General features: G+C 44.0%; 1 protein-coding gene across 1 annotated transcript in view; it reads right to left on the reverse strand.

Annotated features, from left to right (window-relative positions):
- Positions 1-24,334, reverse strand: part of TRIP4 (thyroid hormone receptor interactor 4) — a 405,010-nt gene that overhangs the window by 209,610 nt on the left and 171,066 nt on the right. Inside the window, exon 9 of the mRNA XM_069222301.1 lies at positions 12,614-12,801. Within this exon, the coding sequence (XP_069078402.1) occupies positions 12,614-12,801 (188 nt within the window). The remainder of the gene's footprint in view (positions 1-12,613; positions 12,802-24,334) is intronic.

The following is a 24,334-nucleotide window of genomic DNA, read 5'->3' on the forward strand; positions in this document are numbered from 1 at the left end:
AATAAAGGAGAATGGGGGCTGTCGTAGCAGCATGAAGTTAAAACTTTCTCAGAGATGAAAGGACAGAGTTGATCTCTTGACAGTCTCCATGATGGGAGTCAACAATTTTACCCCAAGGGAGGTGTCATTCACAACTGTGGGTAATCTGGCAATTGTGCTAACAACACACAATGTGTTAAAGATTGGAAATAGAGCCAGAATAGTCAAGTGCACAGCAAAATCTCTCCTCTAGCAATTCATGAGTGGTTTACATCCTGAGTCAGATTCCAACAGAAGTGGGGACAAATTTGAACAAGAAAGTCTTCAGGAGCTACCACAGACACCTTTCCATGTATACTAGTCATTAAAGGTAGGGTGGGGACTGAGTGAAAACTGACAAGAGTACTAGCCTCATTGTCAATGAAAGGTCAATAAGTGAAGCATAATAAAGCTAATTGGCTTTCTATAATCCTGTATGTGCCAAGCCAGAGCTGACCTGATAGCATTTGTGACGGAGTGGCTTAACATGGAATGTTTTCCAGTTTGTGGACAGCTCCTGGAATGTCATAAAAGACTGCAACAGCTTAATGAATTTTTATATTTACTTCTTCAAACAACCAAAAGCTTTGAAGACCGATAATCAATTCTTCAATAAGAGTTAGCTCTGGCATTGCTACATATTCAACACCATTGTGATCAAGGAGGGTAGGTAACATTTTACAACACAATTTCTATTTTAGATTAATCCAGAAGACAAGCACCTTATGTCTACAGGGACCTCCAGTAAGAAAAACTGGTCACACCACAGCACGGAATACACTATACGGATCCACATGAAATAGACAGATTGAAAACTTGTTGCTTCAGTGCGACAGCTATCAACCCCAATCATTAACAGAAATCTTTCCGTAAGGCTGTTAATTCAAAGTCAGATAGAACAGAACTGTTGAGGTCTACATTGTGCCGATATGTGAGCTACAAAGTTCTGACATGCAAGCCAATCAGTTAACCTCAAGGTTAACCGCAAAACAATAGTGCAAAAGAGTTTCCAAACTTGAAAACCAAACCTACATTAAAGATCAACAAACCTTTGAGAGGGACAAACATGTCATTATGTTTACTAATTACTGAGAAAGACTATTAATAACCACTAGGACATTCTCAAATGTGGTCCTAGAATATATGAATGATAACTTTTCTCACTAAAGTGGCGACAAAATTTGAGAGATCACTGTATATACACTCAACTAATCAAAAAATGATCAATGATGCCACAAAGAAACTTTGGAATCTACCTAGGACCACCATCTGTACAGTCTGTACAGTATTGCAAGAAAGTAGAACTGAATCAGAAAACCAATTGGGAACACATTAGCATGATTGACTGGATAACTCAATTTGTAATCTATTCTTCCTAATAAAATATCCATGTGGTCTTAACTATGTAGGCATGAATGATTTTTTGAACAAAAAGAGAAATATCCCCTGTACGCAACAGCACAAAAGTTGCTGTGCTGAGAATAATCACTCTCCAGATGACATAGCGTAGAAAGAGATATAAAAGTCACATCTATGAGAGATGTCACTGTGGTCACTCACAAAAGCAAAGAACAGTACTAAAACAGAGGACAAACAATGACGCGGAAAGAGATTATATGTGAGATAATAACATTTCTTCACACAAATTCAACCTGCCATTGGGTCTCCACTAGACATCACAAACCTTCAGCTAGTCTAACCGTCTAGGCAGCTCTCTTGCTGCAACGTGTCTGTATCAAAAGTGACCCAGGACTACATCAGAATGCAATGGGCAACTTCCTAAATATTACATTACATGGATGCATTCATTCTAACAGTCTAATCGGTTCACGTACTGTAGCATTCTTTGTAACAATAATGAGGCTTTACAGACTCCTTGATACATTATAAGAGTCTATACTTAGTGGTATTTCTCTCACAGATGAGACTGCAGAAGGAACCAGAACAACGATACTGCGCTCCATGTTTTAATGACCCGGATAATTAGACACGCTCATGAGAGATCAGGATAATGAGTGCACTCTAGTTTGTGTATGCCATCGGTCTTTGAGCAAGTAATGGTTAAAAATAGTGCTGCACTACGTTCTGACAGGTTAGCGGTGGTTTCTTAGATCAAAAAGCAGGGCACAGCAGTTCAAGTGTAAACGATACCGAAACAGGACATTCTGCAGAACGGAGACGACAAAATGGCCTCTGTGCATACCTGTTTCAATGCAGTAGTGCTTGGTGAAGGGGTGGACAAATGCCCATTTAGCAGCCTGACTGAGATTCATAGAGGAACACCCCTAGCTAAAGTGGCATAGCATAACTTTATATAAAGGATTTTCCATTTGGGCAATGTTTGTTTCTGGGCCACTCTTCCACTTCGTGCAGGTAAATCCAACAAAGGGTTGGCCATACACCCTGTACACCTTAGTCCTATATACCTAGAAACTAAGGGCCCTCTTAAGGTTCAGCCGACTAAACGTCTCCTCCATCTTAAGATGGTTGCAACAGAGAAAAGAAAAAAGGGAGCAGGATAGACTGCCTCCTATGGAAGGGCATAATTATCTGAGGCTGAAAAGATGTCAAAGTCTGAAATACCAACTTGCCCAGGAAGAAGGTGGGCGTTTGATGATTGTACTGACAGCGCCTGCAGTTCAGTAAAGCTGCAGGCAGAAGTGATCAAAATAAGGAAAACAATCTTAAGGATCAGGACCCTCAAAGAACAACTGTACATAGGCTCATAGGGTGTGCACATAAAGAAAGTAAGAACAAAGTTAAGGTCCCACTGTTGCATATTAAAAACCACAAGAAGGAACAAATAGAAAAGTTCCAAAAAAACACATCACAGCAGGTAACTTAAATAGGGAGGGCTGATAAACAAATGTAGAAAGTTTGAAAGGCCTGACAGGTAACCTTTAATGGTGCACATTACAAACCTTTGCTAGGTAAAGGATAGAGCAAATAGAAGTACTTCAGAAATATTGGCTTGAAGCGGGTGAACCAGATGCTTCTAGCAGCAAGATGCAGTGGCCAGAATAGGTCACTTTGGAGGATGGGCGGCAAGCACCCAAAATGACGTTCAGGACCTCTGCAGGTAAGCCTAAAAGCTCTCAGCTGGTTCCACTTAATCTCCACACATTGATGTGTAGGCTGCAGAGATTCAAATGAAGAATACTGCCCTGTTGCTGGGACAGCAGGCCCCCAGGAAGACCAGCTCAGTGTACCAAATTCTCTGAATCAACAGTCATCAGAATAAGCTAAGCATGGTCTTGTCTGACTTTCCTCAGGTATTGAGAAAGCAGTGGCACAAGGGGAAAAAGCTTACAGGAGAGCGGAACACGGTGAAGGCAGAAGAATCCTCCCAAGAAACCCATGGTGGAAAATCCAGGGCACAAAAGGTGTGACACTGAGTGTTCTCAGCAGTGGTGAGAGGAATGAAAGACCTAGCTGCAGCTGCCTTTAACAATGTCCAGATGCGAACGCCACTTGTGGTCAGTCAAAATACACCTGCTGAGATTGTCTGCTCTGTCATTCATTAAGACTGGTAGGTGTCTGACACTCCGGGTAAATCCCTGAAGGTCAGTCAAGGCCAAATTCTCAATGCCTTCTAACACACCACACGGGACTCAACCACACCCTGCATGTTTCAATACCACAAATTTGATGTGTTTCCCATGAGTACCTGCACTGGGGCTGTCCCTGATGAAAAGCAGGAATGCTTGGAGGGCCCGTTGGATGGTGTGCACATGCATTATGATGCTGTAGTGTTTCTGCTCCATGGGATACCAGAGGTCTCTAATCTCAAACTCATCCAAGTGTCCTCCCAGCGCAGAGATGAGATGATGCATCAGTCACCACAGAGAAAGGGCGAGGGGGTGGGTGGCTTGCAAAACATAATGATGAAAACAAGAGGAACTGGAGGGGGTAGTTTAACAGAAAAACAACCTGCAGAACCCACTGGTCTGGGTATGTAAAAATGTATCCTACCTCCAGGTGACTCTCGAAGGGAAAACTGAAGCGCCTTGGCTGCATGAGTGATGGGTGAGTAGGATTGATCTTGCTATTAGCCCCACCATCTGACACCATAAACACCCATGAAAAGGCAAAATGGGCTGCTGAACATGCTGAAAAGACTGACTGTTGGTAAACCAGATCCAGGGAAAGACCTTGGATCATCAAATGATGTTCTTGGAACTGGTGAACGGGGTATAGGATGCCCACACAGCATGCTTTAGTAAGACTCTCCTTGCACCACTCCAAAGCTAAATCTGCCTTGTATCCAAACTGCCAGCCAGAGCCATCAAAAGGCATATTCATAAGAGATACTCGTGGGTGCTGATTCACCATAAGACCAGGGTGTGACATCCCAAGTGACATCACATGCCATTTTACTCCCAGGAAGTGATGTCATATGACCCTTGACCTGTTGCCACCATCCCCTCATCTGTTTCTCACTTGTCAATCTTTTTTATCTCTCTCATGCCTTTCTCACCTGTTTTGCTTCTCTCCCCCTTGTGTACTCGTCTATCTCAACAGTCTCTCACTGATCTTATATTTCACATACTCCCCCCTCATCTGACTTACTCTCCTGTTCTGTCTCCTTTTCAATTCTTTCAATTGTATCCCACCTATTATTTCCTTGTCTTTCTCACCTGTCTGCATCTATATTACTTTCATATCTCTCATCTTTCCTTCTCCCTACCTCTCCCTCAGCTATTTTTCTAAACTGTCTTCTTATTACCACTTTCTCTCTCTCGCTATAAACTGTACGACCTCTCACTTTATCACCAGCTCTCAACTGTCACACTTTCTTTCACACCTGCCAATCTCTCACACCTGTTGCCTCTCTCTGTCTCTTTTATCTCTTCCTCTCTCACCAGCATCTTACATACACACACACCCATCCCTGTTTTTTTCACTCTCTCCTATCTGTCTCTCTGAGTGTCTTCTTTCAGCTCTTCTTTTTTGTTATTTTTACCTTGTTTCCACCATGGTCTTTCCCTTCTATCCCCTCTCTCGACTGTATTTCTTTCTCTCTTCACTTTCTCAGTGACAGCAGGAGACCAGGAGACACTCAGGCTTATTTCTACTGGGCTTCGCACCCGATACTCGATAGAGCTACAGAAAGTAAACATGGATCACTAGAGCCTTGTTTAACTTCTATTTTTAACACTGCTCTTATCACCTTTGAGGCTGGAGTCACAACGACAATGCCACTGGTCGCAGGAGTGAAATTCAGGAGTCACAGCTGCGACCCCTAGGGACCGCTAAATGACATCCATGGAAATGCCTGTAAATCCCCAGAAAAACCTACGCTGCTCATCAAGATTTGATGATGAATCACTACATTAATGTCCACATCACAACCCACACAAGCTGTGGTGTCCAGGACTGCCTGATAATTATATCTGGCTGCATTCTGGTCATTGTGAACAGCCTGGGCATAATTTTTAGGAAACAGACAGCATAAATATACCCACAAAAAAAAACCTAAAAAACAATCTCCCCATAAAGCAGACAGCATTCAGAAACCGCAATGTTAACCCCTTTGTACCCAGGGACGTAACCATTATGCCCCTGTACCGGTCCTTGGGGGAAGCACTAGCGCTCCCCCCGAGGACCGCCCCCCCAGGTCAGGACTGGAAGGGGAATTGCTTCCCCTTCCACCCCAACCCTCCAAAGCCCCCCAGTCACGTCTGATGACGTCAGCACGCAATCGCGTGCTGACCTCATCATAGGTCACCTCCCATCTACAAGCATGACGCGGAAGAGAAATGCAAAAGCATTTCTCTTACACTCGGGAGGAGGGGGCCAGCAGAGGCATGAAAGAAAAGGAAAGGCCTTTCCTTTCCTTTCATGTCTCTGCAAGCATTTCTGAAGAAATGCCCACTAGACACCAGGGAGAATTTTTTTTTTTGTTGAATGAGGGAGCGGCCCCTTGAGCAAGGGCCGCTCCCCATGGGGCCAAATAATTTTTAGGCCATTTCTAACCCCCCCCCCCCCCCGCGGGCAGAAAACACCTAGACACCAGGGATAATTTGTTTTTTATTTTTTGTGTGGGGAGCGACCTCTTAGCCACGGGTCGCTCCCTAGGGGGCCAAATTGTATTTAGGCCATTTCTGCACCCCCACATTATTTTTTAATTATAATTCTTAAGCAGCCCCTTGGGCAAGGGTCGCTCCACATGGGGACACATAACTGTTGGCCATATCTGCCCCCCCTTGGGGGCAAATCGGCCTATTTTTTGAAGGCCCATCTGCCCCCAAGGGGGGCAGAAAGCCCACCAGAGACTAGGGAAGATTTGTTTTTCAAAATAAGAGGGTGGGGGTATGGCCATACCCCCACCCCAAATAAATGGGGCCAAAGTTGTTCTGCCCACCAGTGGGCAGATGGGACAATTACCCCTGATCCACCCCCCGGGGGGACAGAAAGTCTACTAGATGCAATGGAATTGAAAAAAAAAAAAAAATAGTGGGGTGGTGGCTACCAACCAGTATGGGCCTGGTTATGCCCCCACCCCAACTGAAGGGGTACAGTCTTTCAGCTCTCCTCCAGCACACTAAAACATCTTATCCCACGGCAAGCAAGAGGACATTTGATTATTTTGGGTTTTGGTTTTACATTTGGGCCATGAGAGCTTGGTAACTCTCAAAATCGTCCCACTTGGAATGGTGAGGGCTGCACTTTTTTTACTCTGGGACGCTGCCATGTAGAAAAATGCACAAGACCTAGACACATCTGAAAGCTAAACATCTGGTTGATTCCAGGAGGGTGTGTTTCACATGCACCCTGCACCATTTTCTTACCCAAAATGCCCTGCAAACCTCCAACTTTGCTGGAAATCACACATTTTCCCCCCATTTTTGTGATGGAACCTTCCGGAATCCACAAAATTCCTACCACCCAACATTGTCTCATCTATACCGATAAAAATTCTGCTGCACTTGTCAGCCTAAAAATGTTTTTTTTTCAAACTGCCCTTTTGGACCCGCTTTGGTTCCCCCTCAATTTCAACATGCTTTTGGCTCTTCCCTGTCAGAGGTACTTAGCCCACCTATACAAGTGAGGTATCATTTTTACCGGGAGACTGAGGGGAACGTTGGGTGGTAGGAAATTTGTCATGGTGCGGCGATCCCACACAGAAATGTGGGAAAATGTGATTTTTTTTTAGCTAAATTTGAGGTTTGCTGAGGATTCTGGGTAAGAAAACATTGGGGGATCCACGCAAGTCACACCTCCCTGGACTCCTGCGGGTGTCTAGTTTTCAGAAATGTCTGGGTTTGGTAGGTTTCCCTAGATGGCTGCTGAACCCGGGACCAAAAACGCAATCCCCCTCCACCCCCCCGAACTCCCCCCACAAAAGCAGGTAGTTTTGTATTTGATCATTTTGATGTGTCCAGGTAGTGTTTTGGGGCATTTCTTGTCGCGGGCACTAGGCCTACCCACACAAGTGAGGTACCATTTTTATCGGGAGACTTGGGGGAACGCTGGGTGGAAGGAAATTTGTGGCTCCTCTCAGATTGCAGAACTTTCTGTCACCGAAATGAGCGGAAAAAGTGTTTTTTGGCCAAATTTTTAGGTTTGCAAAGGATTCTGGGTAACATAACCTGGTCAGAGCCCCACAAGTCACCCCATTTTGGATTCCCCTAGGTGTCTAGTTTTCAAAAATGCGCAGGTTTGGTACGTTTCCCTAGGTGCCGGCTGAGCTAGAGGCCAAAATTCACCGCTAGGCACTTTGCAAAAAACAGCTCTGTTTTCTTTGGGAAAATGTGATGTGTCCACGTTGTGTTTTGGGGCATTTCCAGTTGCGGGCATTAGGCCTACCCACACAAGCGAGGTATCATTTTTATCGGGAGACTTGGGAGAACAGAGAATAGCAAAACAAGTGTTATTGCCCCTTGTCTTTCTCTACATTTTTTCCTTCCAAATGTAAGACAGTTTCCAAAAAAGACATCTATTTGAGAAATGCCCTGTAATTCACATGCTAGTATGGGCACCCCAGAATTCAGAGATGTGCAAATAACCACTGCTTCGCAACACCTTATCTTGTGCTTCTTTTGGAAATACAAAGATTTTCTTGATACCTATTTTTCACTCTTTATATTTCAGCAGTTGAATTGCTGTATACCCGGTATAGAATGAAAACCCATTGCAAGGCGCAGCTCATTTATTGGCTCTGAGTACCTAGGGTTCTTGATGAACCTACAAGCCTTAAATATCCCCGCAACCAGAAGAGACCAGCAGACGTAACAGTCTGTATATTGCTTTAAAAAATCTGACATCGCAGGAAAAAGTTACAGAGTAAAACGTGGAGAAAAATTGTTGTTTTTTTTCACTACAATTTCAATATTTTTTTAGTTCAGTTGTTATTTTCTGTAGCAAGCACTTGTAGGATCTACACAAATTACCCCTTGGTGAAATCAGAATTGTGTCTACTTTTCAGAAATGTTTCGCTTTCTGGGATCCAGCATTGGTTTCATACCCATTTCTGTCACTAACTGGAAGGAGGCTGAAAGCACAAAAATAGTAAAAATGGGATATGTCCCACTAAAATGCCAAAATTGTGTTGAAAAATTGGGTTTTCTAATTCAAGTCTGCCTGTTCCTGAAAGCTGGTGATTTTAGCACTGCAAACCCTTTGTTGATGCCATTTTCAGGGAAATAACCACAAGCCTTCTTCTGCAGCCATTTTTCCCCATTTGTTTTTTAAAAAACGACATTTTCGCTGTATTTTGGCAAATTTCTTGGCTCCTTCAGGGGAACCCACAAAGTCTGTGTACGTCTAGAATCCCTAGGATGTTGGGAAAAAAGGACGCAAATTTGGCGTGGGTAGCTTATGTGGACAAAACGTTATGAGGGCCTAAGCGCGAACTGCCCCAAATAGCCAAAAAAAGGTTTGGCACCTGAGGAGGAAAAGGCTTGGCAGGGAAGGGGTTAAACTGACATAAGAGAACACCCTCTAGCCTGTCATGGGTTCATTTTAGAGCCTTGCTTGGGCACACATGTTTTAGCTTACCTTATGCCTGTGGCCCGTGCCCTTTTACCCAGAATCATGCTCTATTTTCATTTTTTTCATTTTAACTCAGCCTGCTTTGGCAGGGATGTTTTATTTTCCCTAATCAGCTGCTATTCTTCAAACGTATCGTTATTGCTTTCAGTGTGCGATATTTTCAAAGTGTACCTCTGTTCAAGGGTGCCCATTGCGGTACATAATAATCTATCTAGTATTCCCGACACAAGTTTGAGCAGACAGCCCAACACTTAGCCACATGATCACGTCAGGCCTGTTTCTCAGAACACAAACATGTTTTATTGTAAAAACATCACATGGGCCAAAGAAGGTTAGAGAGGTAATTCCAGCCAAGAGCTCTGTCCATGCTGTATGCCATTTTGCGGCTACTTTGCTGACCTCAGGCCTGTCTCTGCAACCAGATAAGGAGACGGTGGGCAGACCCCTGTTTTCAGGTAATGGGGTGGGTGTTCCTTACCAAAGTACAGGCAGGCTATCACTGCTATGCTCTCGCTCAGAAGCTAAGTGTTAGGTAGGATTCCTATGCACATGTTTATTCCAATATGCTTGGATTATTTATTTTCTTTTCGATGACTGTAACAAACCTAACTGTGCTATGTCTTATCTTCCTAATAATTGCAGCTCATATATTTTATTGTAGAATGTAGGATTTTCAATAAATGCTTTAAAAAACTATCCTCCATTTCTAGCTTTTGCCTTTGTGTGTGTAAGAGATTTGTGCCAATGAGGGAAAAGGGTAAGATTGCCTGACCATGACTTCCCTGCGGAGTTACAGGGTGTCACGCATCAGGCTGCCACAAATCATCTTTCCTTTCTTTGTTTGGGGGAGGTGCTGGTGCTAGCCGAAAGGGCTAGGCTGATAGCTACCAAGAGGTGTGGGAGTGACTCAGACACCCACAAGCAGTCAAGTGACATACAGGACCTCAAAGTTCATGAAAAGAGCCTCTCCATGAACCTTTGTGAGAAGAAACTGATGCAAATCACCCCTCACATCTAGGTCATTCACAAATCAAGGAAAACCTAAACATTTCAATCTATATTCTCAAAGAGCTCAGCACTGTACTACAGTTCAACAATGGATACCACAGCAGTCATCAAAATGCCTGTGCCACACAGATCTCCCGAGATTCAACAGTCTAGACCCTCCATCCCAGCCTCAGCTTTATAGAAGGTCCTTTACGTTGCACCCACTGACACATTATTTTCATGTCTTTGCAAAGATCCCTCTAATTACTTAATTTCAGCAAGAATACATGACCCCATGTGTAATCAGCCTTTGAGTTTAATGTCATCAGCACCACAGGCCAAAGATTTGTTTGGAGTTGTATACTGCAGCTATAGGAAAATGCATTTCTCTCTTGGTCTCTTTTGATTGCTGTCAGAAAGTGAAGCAGTGCTAGCCAGTCACAGGGTCAAAATGTTCTAACAGAAAAATGATCACCAGCTTCACAGCACTGGCTGCACAGTCACCACATCGTCCTGTATACTCTTATATGCAGTGTCCATAAAACCCTCAGCAGAAGGCCATCAAGGCGTATTTAATCCTTTCCTTAGGGCACCACCCAAGATCCCCATGGTCATGGCTGGATTGGGAACCAAAAGCAGGCCTGGTAAAAATATTCAGACCAGGCCCTAATCCTTTCCTCTTTCTTTCTTCCATTTAAATCCTCTTCTCCATCTCTCTCTATTGTTTTATATTCCACTGTCCTGACAGTGGCTGCCTTATCTTCAAACCCTCCCAACACCCTCGGAAGACTCAGGTGCAGCACAGGACCTTCTTCAGGTCAGGATATCAAGTAATCACTTGGCGATACACGTTCACTGGCACTGAATAAAATATTCAATTAGAAAGGCCTCTGTCTGAGAGGCCTTGACCTCCCAGTGGTCAGACATGGATCTGAAGCTCTGGAAACATATTTATTACAAGGCCTATTATCTTCCCTTCCTCCATTTATGCATCCCAAAAAGGGGATCCACAGAAGAGCCCAAAACAATGATGCCTGTCTTTGTGTGCCACAAGCTTTGCCCCTATGATGTTCATAGTCTTACTGGTATGACAAAGTTTAGACACCACCAGCATGCCTTTAAATTCAATATTGTCTGTGCTTTTTCAAAACTACACCATAAATAGTTCTGTGCCATGAGATAATGAGGCACTTTTCTGCAGTATCCATAAGAAACCAAAATCATCCTTAGCAAGTACATGACGTTTTGACCTTGTACTTCTGTTGGGGCAAAGCAACTCCCTGAAATAGACTGTCCCTTTATTCTAACCAAGCTCACAGCATCACTATACAAGTCATTGCAATAACAAAATGAGTGTGCCTCCTAATCAGCTATCATTGATGCATCCCCCTGCATACCATGACTAATCTTGGCATGCAGACTCATCAATGCAACTGGTCTACCCATCACGCTATATAAATAACACAATACATTCAGACATGAAGTCCATAATACCATCACTGGCCAACTCATATCAGCTGGAGAAGCCCTGTTGACCTATAATTCAAGAGATCTTGTTGCATATAGCGTACTCATTGCTTCAGCTGAAGCAGCTCTTTTGTTTGAGAGGACTTGGTTGCTCCTCACAGAGACCTCTTCCAGTTTGTGTGAAATGCAACATCACTCCATTCAGCATGAAAAATCCATCAGTCTACAAATGTCCGCCTATTCAACAAGCATGCTTCAAAATACGTGGTAGAGAGGCAAATGGCCACAAAGGCCATCTACTGTATTTTCATGCAAGAGCCAAGGGTGTAGGAAATGTACCTTAAAACCTAGTGTATGCAACGATAATGGGCCCCCAGCTTCCGATGTTTTGGTAGTGAAGCATAGCTAAAATTAGTGCCACGGGATGCAAAATCCCACCCTCCTGTCCTTCAGTAGAAACGATATCTTCCAGCAGTACGAGTAGTCTCAGAGACTCCCTGGCTTTTCTGCCTCTAGAAGACCACACAGGGAAAGGTACTAGTGGCTGCAGTGTGAGTGTGACAAGTCACTTGAAAATATTTCCCATTATTAACATTCCTAACTCCATATAATCCTTTTTATGTAACATGTTTGAAGATATTACTTTTGTACATGTTCTTCTATCCATGCTATGTGAAATGTTTACAGTAGAGAAACTGTTTTGAATACAGCATAACCTTTTAAAATAAATTCAATTCCTATATGGATTCATTCTTTACAATTTAATCAACATTACTTCAGAGTGAAAGCATTGATTTTGGAGCTCTGAACAGCCAGCTTCGAACACCAGAAGCACTTTTGCCCTGCCCTTAGCCAGGAGACATATGCGTGCTTAGTAGAAATCGCTATCTCAATTATGAACTGTGTTATAAATGGATTTGAAAATAAAAATACTTAAATCAGGTCAGAATGCACATCTTTATGGACGACTGTTGTCCACTTCTGATTGCATGCTTGTGTTAACTGAGGAGCTGCGTGCTTGATTATTTGTAGTTTGTTAACTCCTGCACTAATTTGAGTTACTGGCTTGGTAAGCTAAACACCAAAACATAATTCAGCAAGGCAAGAACACAGCAGTTTACTTATGACCAATTACCCTCACATTTACCTTTTGATGCCTGCAACAAGCAAAGATGCCCATGGCTGGTGCATGCTCAAGCACATGCCATCATCTGCCAGCTCCTGAAGCTCCCGATCCTGCAGGCGCAGTCGTACCCGCTCTTGGCTGGAAGCATCCTTAACTGCTGAGGAAATGCCCTGTTTCTGTGACAGTCCTGAGCCAGTCTGGTCTACCCACTAAAACAAGGAGAAAAGAACACGATTAGATGCATGCACTGACAGTGTATGAACACGGATCATAAAGTGACAGACTTGCTCCATTAAGCTCAAAGAGAATTCCATGTATCTAATATATTTGAAAACATCTCAAATTGTTCCATCTCATGTGAGTAGTTTATCCAGACTTATTTAATTTTGTATTCTAGTACTACAGCGTTCAGCAATTACACTAGGAAAAACACCCACAATTACTAAAAGGAAAGGAATTCAACAGGACTGCTATCACTCGACATGTAATAGAACATGAAACTCAAAGCTTCTTTTTTTTTTTTAAACATCTTTTTATTTGTATTTATTGTACATTACACAACAGAGATAAATAAAATAACAAATTAGAAACATTCTCCATGCGCAGTATGAGTACATTTGGAATTGCTCGCTTATGTGTAGTGCCAATGTTACAGTCGATTCATGGCTATTTTGGTATTTGCTGGTAGTAAACTTGGAGATAGTTTGAGAAAGAGGAAAAAGATAGGAACTAAAGAGGAAAGTTAAGTGTAATAGTGACAGAACACGTGGAAAGGGGGCAGTTGTAGGGAGCCATAAAGAACTGCTTCATTGTTGTGGTGGTGTTACTCAGTTATTTTATTTTATTTGTATTTTTTCCCCCAGCTGATAAGTGTTAGGGGTATGCTTAGTGCTTTTTATAAGTTATTTACTGCTTGCTATTACTCCTGTTGTTCGTTGATCTTTTTGAGTGTTTATGTATTTGTGGTCAGGGGCGGCGCTCATCGTCCTTGCTTTCAAGTGTTGTGGACAAAGGAGTTCCAGGTTGTAAGGCCCTTCACTTTGATCCCTCTATCCTGTAATGACTGCAATGTATATGTCTCTGCTTTTGCCCAGCGCAATAGTTCTGTGTGCCAGAGTGACAGCCCTGGAGCATTAGGGGCTTTCCAGTGCATAGTTATTAATCGTCTATACAATACTAATGCTAAGTCTATACATTTGTGTATTTGCTTTTTGCCTTTAGGTCTTTCTCTTATTCCCAGTAAGCATAGCGCTGGGCTGGGATCTAATGGAATTTCGAGCCATGCAGTTATTTGAGGTATTATGTTGTTCCAGGCATTCAGGATCAGAGGACAGTCCCAGGTCATGTGAAAGAAGGTGGCTTTGTTGGAGCCGCATCTTGGGCATCTCTGGGTTGATTGAGGAAACATTTGTGCGAGTCGGTGTGGTGATAGATATGTCTGATGTAGGTAGTTAAACTGTGTGTATTTTAGCCTGGGGTTACGTGATACTGTGTGTATCGATGTTAAAGCCTGGTTCCACTCATGTTGTGAGAGAGTGTAAGTGAGGGTCTGGTCCCATCTGCTTTTAGCTTGTTCTTGGCCTTGTGTGAATTGTGTGGTCAGGGTTCTATATATTTCCGAGATATTCGGCAGGTTTTGCAGATTATTTAATAATTCGTGTAGGATTGGGGCTACAGTAGGTTCTTTGTTTCCGCATTTCCATGTAGTGCGTATTAATTGTCGCACCGCACCAAACGTAATGAAATCGCCACGTCCTAAGTTGTGAACGGCATCTAGTGCCTCATATGTGGGGATTTGCCCGTCGTTGAATAAATCGCCCACTGTTTGTATGCCTTTCCTCTGCCAGGTTGATAAATCTAATTTTGCAGTTATTATTTCGACTTTGGGTATGTCTAACAGGGGTATCTTTTGGAGAGTATTGTGGTGTCTTGTCTCTATGCAGCACATATTTGTGCCATATTCGCCGCGCATTATGCAATAGTATATTTTGCGTGCGCCCTGTGTCGTCTCTATTTGACAGGTGGCGTAATATATTAGAGTGTCCTAATTCGCCGTGTATACTTTGTGCCTCTATATTTGCAGGATTGTGTATCCATTTAAGCACCCACTGTAGTTGGGCAGATGCATAGTATAGTTCTAGGCGTGGTACCCCCATCCCGCCTTGTGCAAGTGGGTAGTGTATTTTGTTTTGGGCCACTCTACGACGGCCGTTTCCCCAAATTAGATCTGACAATATGCTGGACAGGGATTTGAAGAAGGAGGCAGGAAGTATTAATGGTAGCACGGAGAAGAAGTATAGTAGGCGTGGTAAGACCACCATCTTTGCAATGGCCACTCTGCCCAGAGGGGACAGTGGGAGCGAGCACCAGAAGGGTAAGGAACCGCAAAGGGCCCTGATCGCGCGTCCTAGGTTACCTTCTTTTAGATCCTGGGGGTCGTGGTAAATATTTATGCCCAAATATTTAAATGTAGTGTAGCACCATTGTAGCTCAGTCGGAGAATGGACTCCGCGGCATGTGTCTGGAATCGCCCGCATAGGGAATAGACAGGATTTCGACCAGTTGACCTTAAGCTCGGATATGGTACCAAATTGATCTAGCAGCTCAAGCATGCTAGGAAGGGAGGTGGCATAATTACGTAGCAATATTAATGCATCATCTGCATATAGGGAGACTATGCGGTGTTGTGGGCCATCCTGAATGCCCCAGTCGGACGCATACGTACGAAGTCGGGCAGCCAGGGGCTCAATGGCGAGAGCAAACAGCAGTGGAGATAATGGGCATCCCTGTCTTGTACCTCTTTCCACTCTGAACCTCTCAGATATAGTTTCGCCTGTTTTAACTCTAGCTGTCGGTTCAGAGTACAATGTTTTAATCCACCCAACAAATGCCTTGCCAAAGCCCATCAGTTCAAGTGTTTTTAGTAGAAAAGGCCAACCCAGTGTGTCGAACGCTTTTTCAATGTCCAGTGATACCGATACTCGTCCGTTTTCATTTTCAGGGGTGCTTGCCATTAATCGTAGTAAGTTCCTAATATTGACATGTGTGTTGCGGCCGGGTATGAATCCCGATTGGTCGTGGTGCACCAGAGCCGGCAGTAGTGGGAGAAGGTGATTTGCTGGTATTTTGCCTAGTATTTTGCAGTCTGTGTTTAATAGTGACAAAGGTCGGTAGGAGCGGACATCCATTGGATCTCGGCCTGGTTTGTGTAACACCACTATTATAGCCTCTCGTTGCGATTCAGGTAGTTGACCTCGTTCTAGGGCTTCGCCCAACATTTCAAAGTATGGCGCTAGTGTTTGCGTTTGGAAGGTGTTATAATATTCTATGGGAAGGCCATAGCCTCCTGGTGCTTTACCATGTGTCAACTGACGTAATGCCTGTTGCACCTCCGCTAAGTCGATTGGTATATCTAGTTCCTCGGCTTGTATTAGTGTGAGTTGCTTTATTTGTATTCCATTAAGGAACTTACGAAGCTGTTCTTGTGTTGGGGGGGTATGCGCTCTATATAGTGTGCTATAATGTTCTCTGAAGGCAGCATTTATTTCAGCTTGGGTATTTACGATTGCTCCCGAGCTTAGTTGTATCGCCCCAATAGGAGCACTATGTCTCTCGCTCTTCAGGAGCCATGCCAGTAGTCTGCCCGGTCTATCGCCCTCTGAATGCATACGGGCCATATGATATTTATAGTCAAATTGTCTCAGGCGGTGATCTGCTTCCTTCCACTGTGTGCGCGTAGCTGTGAGGCTTGCGTTGTCTATTTCTCCCTCTGCAAATTTACATTCTGCTGTTCTCACATTTTGCTCAAGCGTTCAAATTTCGTTTGTCAGTGTTTGTCTTATCCCCTTGGACATTGACATGCATATGCCCCTAACCACCACCTTATGTGCATCCCATTCAGTTGCTCTGGACTTCGTGGTTTCCTTATTAAGTGCAAAATATGTGGTAATTTGGTTGGCTATTTCTTTCCTGAAAGGGGGGTCCAGTAATAGTTGTGGTTGCAAGCGCCACGTTGGAATGCGTGTGCGTGGTCTGCCGCACTTGATTTGTGCTATGAGTGGGCTGTGATCTGAGATCACTCTGGCGGTATATTCTGCTTTGATGAATTTGTACGTTAGTTCGAGCGAACAAAGTATTAGGTCTATGCGGGTGTGTAGGAGGTGGACAGGTGAGTGGTAAGAGTATTCCCTGTCCAATGGGTGGAGATGCCTCCACACATTGATCAATTGGCGCTTGGATATCCAGAATTGCAGTGTTTGTGAGTTTTTCCTTACTGGGGCAGCCACCAGCGGGGGGTGTGATCTATCCATATCTACTTGTGGCACGCAGTTCATGTCACCACCCCATATGTTGGGTATGTTTAAGGTGTTTGATAGGTGAGATATGGTGGTTTGTAGAAATTCGCTCTGTTTAATGTTAGGAACGTATAACCCAGTAATCGCTAATGGCGCTCCATCCAATGTGCCGATCAGCTGAATATACCTGCCTTCTCTATCTGTTGGATTATGTTTTGTAGTGTACCCGGGGGCTATCCAGACACAACCCCCCTTGCGAAAGATGATGTGCCTGCTGTGTATAGCTGTCCTGCCCAGCATTTTTCTAGTGATTTAGCATCTGCTGGAGTGATGTGTGTTTCCTGTAATATAGCAATGTGTATATGATGGCGTTTTAAGTGTGCCCGAACCCTGTTGTGTTTAACTGTACCGGACATGCCTTTTACATTCCATGTTATTATGTTGTATGTTGTGTCCTTATGTTTCATTTTACGTAGTGTTGGCTATCGCCCTGATGGTCCGCCTCTGGGGATAATGTTGGCTCCTTGTAGCGCCCGGCATGATATTGTCGCAACGCTTTAACCCCCCGTCCGTTTACCGTCCCGCATGTATAGGATAATGATGGCCCGAGAAGTTGGTGAGAGCATCTTCTGAGAAAGGTAGAATAGAGAAAAATGATAGAAACCAATAAAAAGGATATACTGGGCGAGGCCCAACTTTAAGTGTTTTGGCACAACCGGTGCCTAAATCGTGTCCGATGGGGTACTGTTCCATTCAGGTACTGTGTAGGTAATGGGGGGCGTGTGTAGATAACGGCCAGGTTCTCGCCCCTGGCCCATATTAGTGCTGATTGTTCCCAGCAGCAACATATGTGTTTCCTTGTAGTTGGGTGTTATTTCAGCTTCAGCGCGCGGCCGCGCCAGGCCAGCATGCCACCAGTGTAGTTTTGAAGTGAGCTTTCCCTCGTGTTATGTCCATTGGCGTTTTAAGGTAGGTATCGCAAATTTCAAACTTACAGGGATACCAGGAAGTGGTTCTCATATTTCGTCGACCACACGTGGGGTGAGGTTGGGACCTCTCGCCAGCGGAGAGAGGGAGGGGCTGGTGCCACTGTGGTGCAAGCTGCTGTCGATATATTCTGCTTCCTTGTTAGTGCTTAGTTGCAAACGTGCTAGTGTACTGATCTCTTTTAAGGCTTGTGCTTGATCATCTGCCATTTGTGTTTTGGTTGGTCTCATCAAGTTGTTTTTCTTTTTTTTCCCCCTCTATGGGGGTATGGGGTTATCCATTCTTCCTTTGTCTTGTCTTCATTTGTTGGAACTACTAGGCCTTTTGCGTGTGCCCAGGTCCAGGCGTCTTCCGGCGTTGGAAATATGAGCGTTTTTTCATCTGAAATTATCCGGAGGCGAGGTGGGAACATGAGTGAATAAGTAATTTTATTCTCTCTTAAGACTTGCTTGACCTTGAAGAACGAAACCCTTTTGTTTTGAACTTCAGTCGTATAGTCCGGGTAGGCAGTGATGATGCAGTTCTCCATATTGGCCGTACCAGAGGTTCTGAAATGCTGTAAGACAAGGTCTCTGTCTCTACAATTTAGAAATTTCGCTATCAATGGACGGGGTGGGGCGTCCGGGCCAGGAGGTCTACCTGGGATTCTGTGAGCTCTTTCTATGATTGGAACTTTTGTAGATTCTTGTATTTTTAATGTGTCTTTAAGTCAGTTCTCCAGGAATACTTCAGCCTGAGGCGTTTCTGCTCTTTCTGGGATTCCCAAGAATCTGATGTTATTGCGTCTGGACCGGCCCTCCGCCTCCTCAGTTCTACGTTGTAGCTGTGTGATTTCCGTTTCTAGTTGCTGTATTTTATTTTTCATAACAGTCACCTCTGGTTGGACGTTTTCTAATGCTGTTTCTGTGTCTGCAACCCTATCTGTAAGTTTGTGGGGATCTGCTCCAAGAATGGTGATTTCCGAAATTGCAAAGTCAATTTTGCTCTCAAGAGAGGTCTTAGTATCCATAACTGCTTGCAGCAGTTTCTCGAATTGTAACGATTGCGTGCGAAGTGTCTCATTCACTTGTGATATTGTTGTCCTTTGTGAGTCTGGTGGGGTACCGCTGTCCGAGCTGGGTCCCAATTTGGGAAGCTTTGGTTTGACCATTGTGCCTTCTGTAGTATGCTTATGAAGCAGCCAAGAGTATTGTGCCCTGCCCGCACGGGGCCGCCGAGCGTTGTGATGAGGCGGTGAGCAGTCCCCAAACGGTAGACTATGCGAGAGTGCCCTGCGCTGTTTAGAACGGGTTGGCTTTGCTTATTTTACGCGCTTGATTCATGACCTTATGTTTGTTTTCGGGCATCCTTGGAATTTGGCCATCCGCGGTGCCGTGGGCACCCGGTCCCACGTTGATGTCCTTTTGATCGGCCGATACCCTGTGTCCACAGCTCGAGGCAAGCCGCGAGCGGCAGCGAGAAACGCCCTACAGGTCCGCTTGAATACTTTTATTGTCCTTATCTAGGGCCGTTGCTCCGAGTTCGTGGCAGTTTGGCCTAGCAGATCTGGAGCCACGGTCACCGCCTCGCCCCGGGTCCACCACCTCCACCGTCTCCGGGCCTATTAGTCGCCAAGCAATGGGGGGGCTCCCAGCGGGGGGCCAGGCCGCTCCACAGCACATAGTTCCGATTTAGTTGCGCTCAACCCACGGAAAAGCACTCCTCCGGGATTGTAGTGTCCCCTCTGCGCCTCCTACCTCGGGGCGCTGCTCCGAGCTCTGCACCCGCGCCCGTCCTTAGCCACCTGCTCTGCCCAGCCCTACCGCTACCTATGCTGGTTCGCCGAGCCTCAAGTGTATGGCCGCTGAGAGCTCCGATCTACTTAGCTGCACTCTTCCGCTGATCCGCTATTTCCATCCGAGGGGCTGGGCCGCGATCCCGGCCTTGTGGGTCCGATCGGCCGGGACGAGTGGCGCCCGTTGATGTCCTCCTTGGCTCTGGTCTCACGGGACCGCGCACCGCTCGTTCCCAGCTGTTGCATGCGTTGCGGAGCCTAGCTATCCCATGAGAAAACTCAGAGGGGGCTCCGGTGTGCAATTTTAGTGTAATTTTGGCACTGGAGCCAGGATTAGTGAAGGATTCTAGTGGGCCAAGAGCGGAGTTCCTCGTTCAAGCGTTCGCTCCGGCCGCCATCTTGGCCACGCCCCCAAACTCAAAGCTTCTAAACTGTACTAAAATCATCTTTATCTATTGAACAAGCTTAATTTCTCCCATTCTAAAGTCACAATAGAAGTAAAAATCCTCTCCTGAATCAGGACAGATTGAACATACAACAGATATCTTATTTTGCTTCTACCAATAGGTTTCCAAACATCTGAAATAAGAAACAGAACTAAAGGACACAAAGGTAACTAACAACCTTATGGATCTTGCCATATTACTAGGTCGCAGCGCTATTACAATGCACTGGAAGGCTCCATCTCTTCCGGATTTGCAATACTGGTGCACCGCTCTGCTAACATGGGGCAAGGCAGAGGCAGTGGTGCCTAGGCGAGAGGGGGCACGAGGTTTGCGTAGGGCTCCCATGGAAGCGGAATGAGACGTTCTACTGCAAGACCTTCATACATACAAAAAAGAGCTTTCCGGCTAAGCACAACTTTCACTGTATCTCTTACACCCCAGTGGGATCCCTCTGTCAAATATTATGGGAATACCACAACTACCTTGGTCCTTGGGTGGAAGGACTAGGCGTTCAGGATTGCAACACTGTGGTGTTATCTAGTGTCCAACGCAGGTTTAAGGACAAGAACGTTTGCATGAAAGGGTATGCCACTATCAATTACTATGTACTTATGTTTCCTTTATAAATTGTCACAGAGTGGAAATATGACTGTTGTTGACCTCTATGTTTTGTTACAATTATTCATTTATTATAATGAACCGACACAAGTATAATGTGTATGCATATATATAACTTGTATGCACAGACTACACTGTGCTCTTCCACAGATGATCTGTATGAACCTACTGTCTTTGGTCTGTGTACCTTGTCTATAAAAAAACAACACAAATTGGTTAAAAAAAATAAGAACCAGACCTAAAGCAGCAAGACATTTTAAGAAAGGACTTGTATGAACAGGTACATATTTACTTGTCAAAAAAACGTCCACAGGAGACCCATCCAAGAGCAGGTGGTAAAGCTTCCTGGAAACCAACCACAGCAAATATCAAGCATCCAACAGGATACAAAGGAGATCATGTTAGTGTGGCAAAGGACCATTTCGAGTAACCTCTATCGAAGAAGATAAGTCAGAGAATTTGCTTAAGAAAAGGTGAACTATCCCATCCCTCACCACAGCTCATAGCGCCTCACGTCGACGGTAAAGGTAGGTGCATTTACATCGCAAAAATCCCTCTTTTCGATTTTATTGTACTGCATAATAACTCCTTGCATTTCAAGGCAATGCCACTTTAAACCTGACTTTGCAGGAAAATCCATTAACAGAAATCCATTAACAATTAAAGATACTTTTTGGAGTCTTTAAGATTAATTAACATGCTCAATAGTTATCATCGCTACGGGGCATCTATTACTAAGCATTTGTGGTGAAACAAATGGGAAAGGATGACAGTAATGCGATTCTAGGATCCTTAGTGGCCTTTGCCCTAAACAGGGGGAGTAAATGTGAGGAAATCACAGATAAGTTTTGAGAAGAAAATTGCATAATTTGGCCCATTCCCTAAAGAGGCTACTCCTACCCTCCCTAAGAACAGACATTGCCTTTGTTTACGGAGTTGAGGTTCATTTCTCTCTGATCAGGGTCTAATTTGTTTTTAAGATAATGTGACACTCTGCTGTTGAAAGGTTTATTTAGTAAGCAAAGGCACTTGAAGAATATGAAATTAGTCACTTTGAGCTAGTGAAGATTACTCAACACAGGGAACACGATAGGAACAGTCCAGCCTGAACTGCCAGGCTAGGTTCCTTATAACCGGAACCAAAAAAGCAATACCAAATTGGTTTCGGCAAAGTTAGGAATAGTTGCTTCTTATGGCAGAGTGCCCATTCAAATAGAACCTAGTCTGGCAGTTTGGGCTGCAAAATCTTACAAGAACAGGACCAAGGCATATGCCTGGTTTCTGTCTGAGGTGGCATGGCGAGCATAAAATAACGGGCTGGAGTGGGGCCCAGAGCAATTACCAGTGTCTGTGATTAATTCAAGAATTCAATCTATGAATTGTTTGTTTTCCCCCGGTGAATGATTATGTCCACATGCGGGTTCCAGCACCAAATGAATATATTCAGTGAAGCATGTTCCTCTCAATCTCACATCACATTTCTATCACAGAACCAACAGAACACTTAGTTGATTCATACCACAACTGAAAATTATACAACTGGCAAAACATACAGTCCACAGCATTCGGTCCAGAAAATGTATATCCATTCATGCTCATAGCACAAAACAAATGGCAATGGGACATGGCACATGTACCCAGTTGCCTACAAAGATCAATTCCCTGTTTAGACACATCATGTTCACCTCAATCATTGATACGAACGATCCAAAAAGGACACAATGACATCATCGATATCTACTGTTCAGACAAAAGGGCTCCAGGCCACCAGAACTCCCATCAACGAGAAATCATACACCCATGCGGAAAGTGCTACCAGACTCCAAAAGTTTGTTAGACAAAGGTTGTTAATATAACAATAATATGCTCTGCGGGAGGGGTGATCTGTGTATAAGATATTTAAACAATTATTTTAACTGGTTAGGGGCATGATTTGCCTTTGTGATCTGTGTAATAAAGAAACCTTTACTGTGATAAGAGTAAAGATTCCCACCATCTGAGGGTCTAACCTCGAAATAAATCCACAAGCAGAAGTTTGCCTATCAAAATGTTACTGCTGCTAAATAATGAGTAAATAAATACAGAAAATATACGTTACTGGAATACATATGTACCCCATAGAGAGTCCACATTTTATTTACCAAAATCGTTAGTGGGTGTAAACAGACCATCACAGTCCAAAGGGAAAAAGCGCAGGTGTAGGGGGAAGGAGCTTTACACAACATACTTTTACATAATGTATGTCTCGCTTTTACCTTATGGCATCCAAAATGCAATTTCTGTATTTCTCTGTTCCTCTAAAAATGGAGCATCAACAGTCTACATAAATCAAAAGGGTAAACTTGGGATAACTACATTAAACCTGTCATTGCTATAGAGATCACGATGTACCCAGCTTGTCAGGTCAAAGCCAACTTGCAAAAGATTTACTGGAGGCCAGTCGATAGCCGTCCTAGAAAGCAACTACGCCCACTGCTTTCCATTAGCTGTGTGCTTTGTCACTCTTATTTTGTTACTTTCTATTTAATGGTTTATCTGTTTTATCCTACCCATCTAGGCTTTGTCCCGCCCGTAGAGCATGGCCTGCTTACCATCATTCTAGGTGGCATCTTCGATCGTTCCACAAGTGTCTTTATTTTAGTAACTTATTTTCTTTTTCTAAAAGCACTCAAAGGTTTTCTCCTGTTCGCGGTGTTTTCTCACTGTCCTCAGCACCTTTCTTTACATAACATTGTACAAATTGCATTTCCCAAAACTTTGTCTTTGGAGCCACTGTCCCCTGTGCTTTAACTCCACATTGTGCTTTCTTGTTTGTTCGATTCCACCCCGTACACATTGTGCTGTCCACATTTGCTTTCCTCCCCACACCTTCCTTGTTGCTTCCCCTGTGCACCGCCATGTTACTTCACCCTCACCCTCATATACATTTCCTGCCATCCGTGATACTGCTCTTCATACTGCTTCCCCCCACCCTTGTTCTTTCCCCCACAAGCTCATGTTACTTGTTTTTTTTTGTTTACTAATCAAACTCAGATTAGTAAACAAAAAGAAAAGAAAAGAAAACTATTGGGTCCGTTTTCCCCTTTTATTAAACATGGTGCTCAGCCTCAGGAACGCTTTGCAGCATAATTAAACCTTAGCCAATGAGACCTATTGGCTTTGCCAATGCTTGTTTTCAGACTAGTCCTCTACTTTCAGGTGTTTGCAGGATCCCTAGAAACTGAACACCAATAGATATGTTGTGCGGGATGACAATCCAGAAAAATGCAGCGAGCTCAGCTTTAAACTGGTGTTAAATAGAGTCTTAGCTCCAACACAAATGCAACCACTGCCTCCTGTTTATTGGTTTCACTTGCTAGCAGATCCTGGACCTCAAATAACATGAGATGAAAAACTGTGATGTGTTTATTATCCACGAGTACTTTCAAGAAGAACAGTTCCACCAGATTACCAATAAAAACAAAAACATTGTCTAAAAAAGATTAAAGACACTACACAGATAGCTCATGCTGTATTTAAAAAATTGTTCAAAACACAAATGTGCAATGCATATAAACACAATGGATCGCAGAGATCCTGCTACTATGTAAGTTTGGCATCAGGGCAAACTGCACTACCATTA

The sequence above is a fragment of the Pleurodeles waltl genome, chromosome 3_1, assembly GCF_031143425.1.
Source record: "Pleurodeles waltl isolate 20211129_DDA chromosome 3_1, aPleWal1.hap1.20221129, whole genome shotgun sequence".
In the NCBI taxonomy this organism is placed as follows: Eukaryota; Metazoa; Chordata; class Amphibia; order Caudata; family Salamandridae; genus Pleurodeles; species Pleurodeles waltl.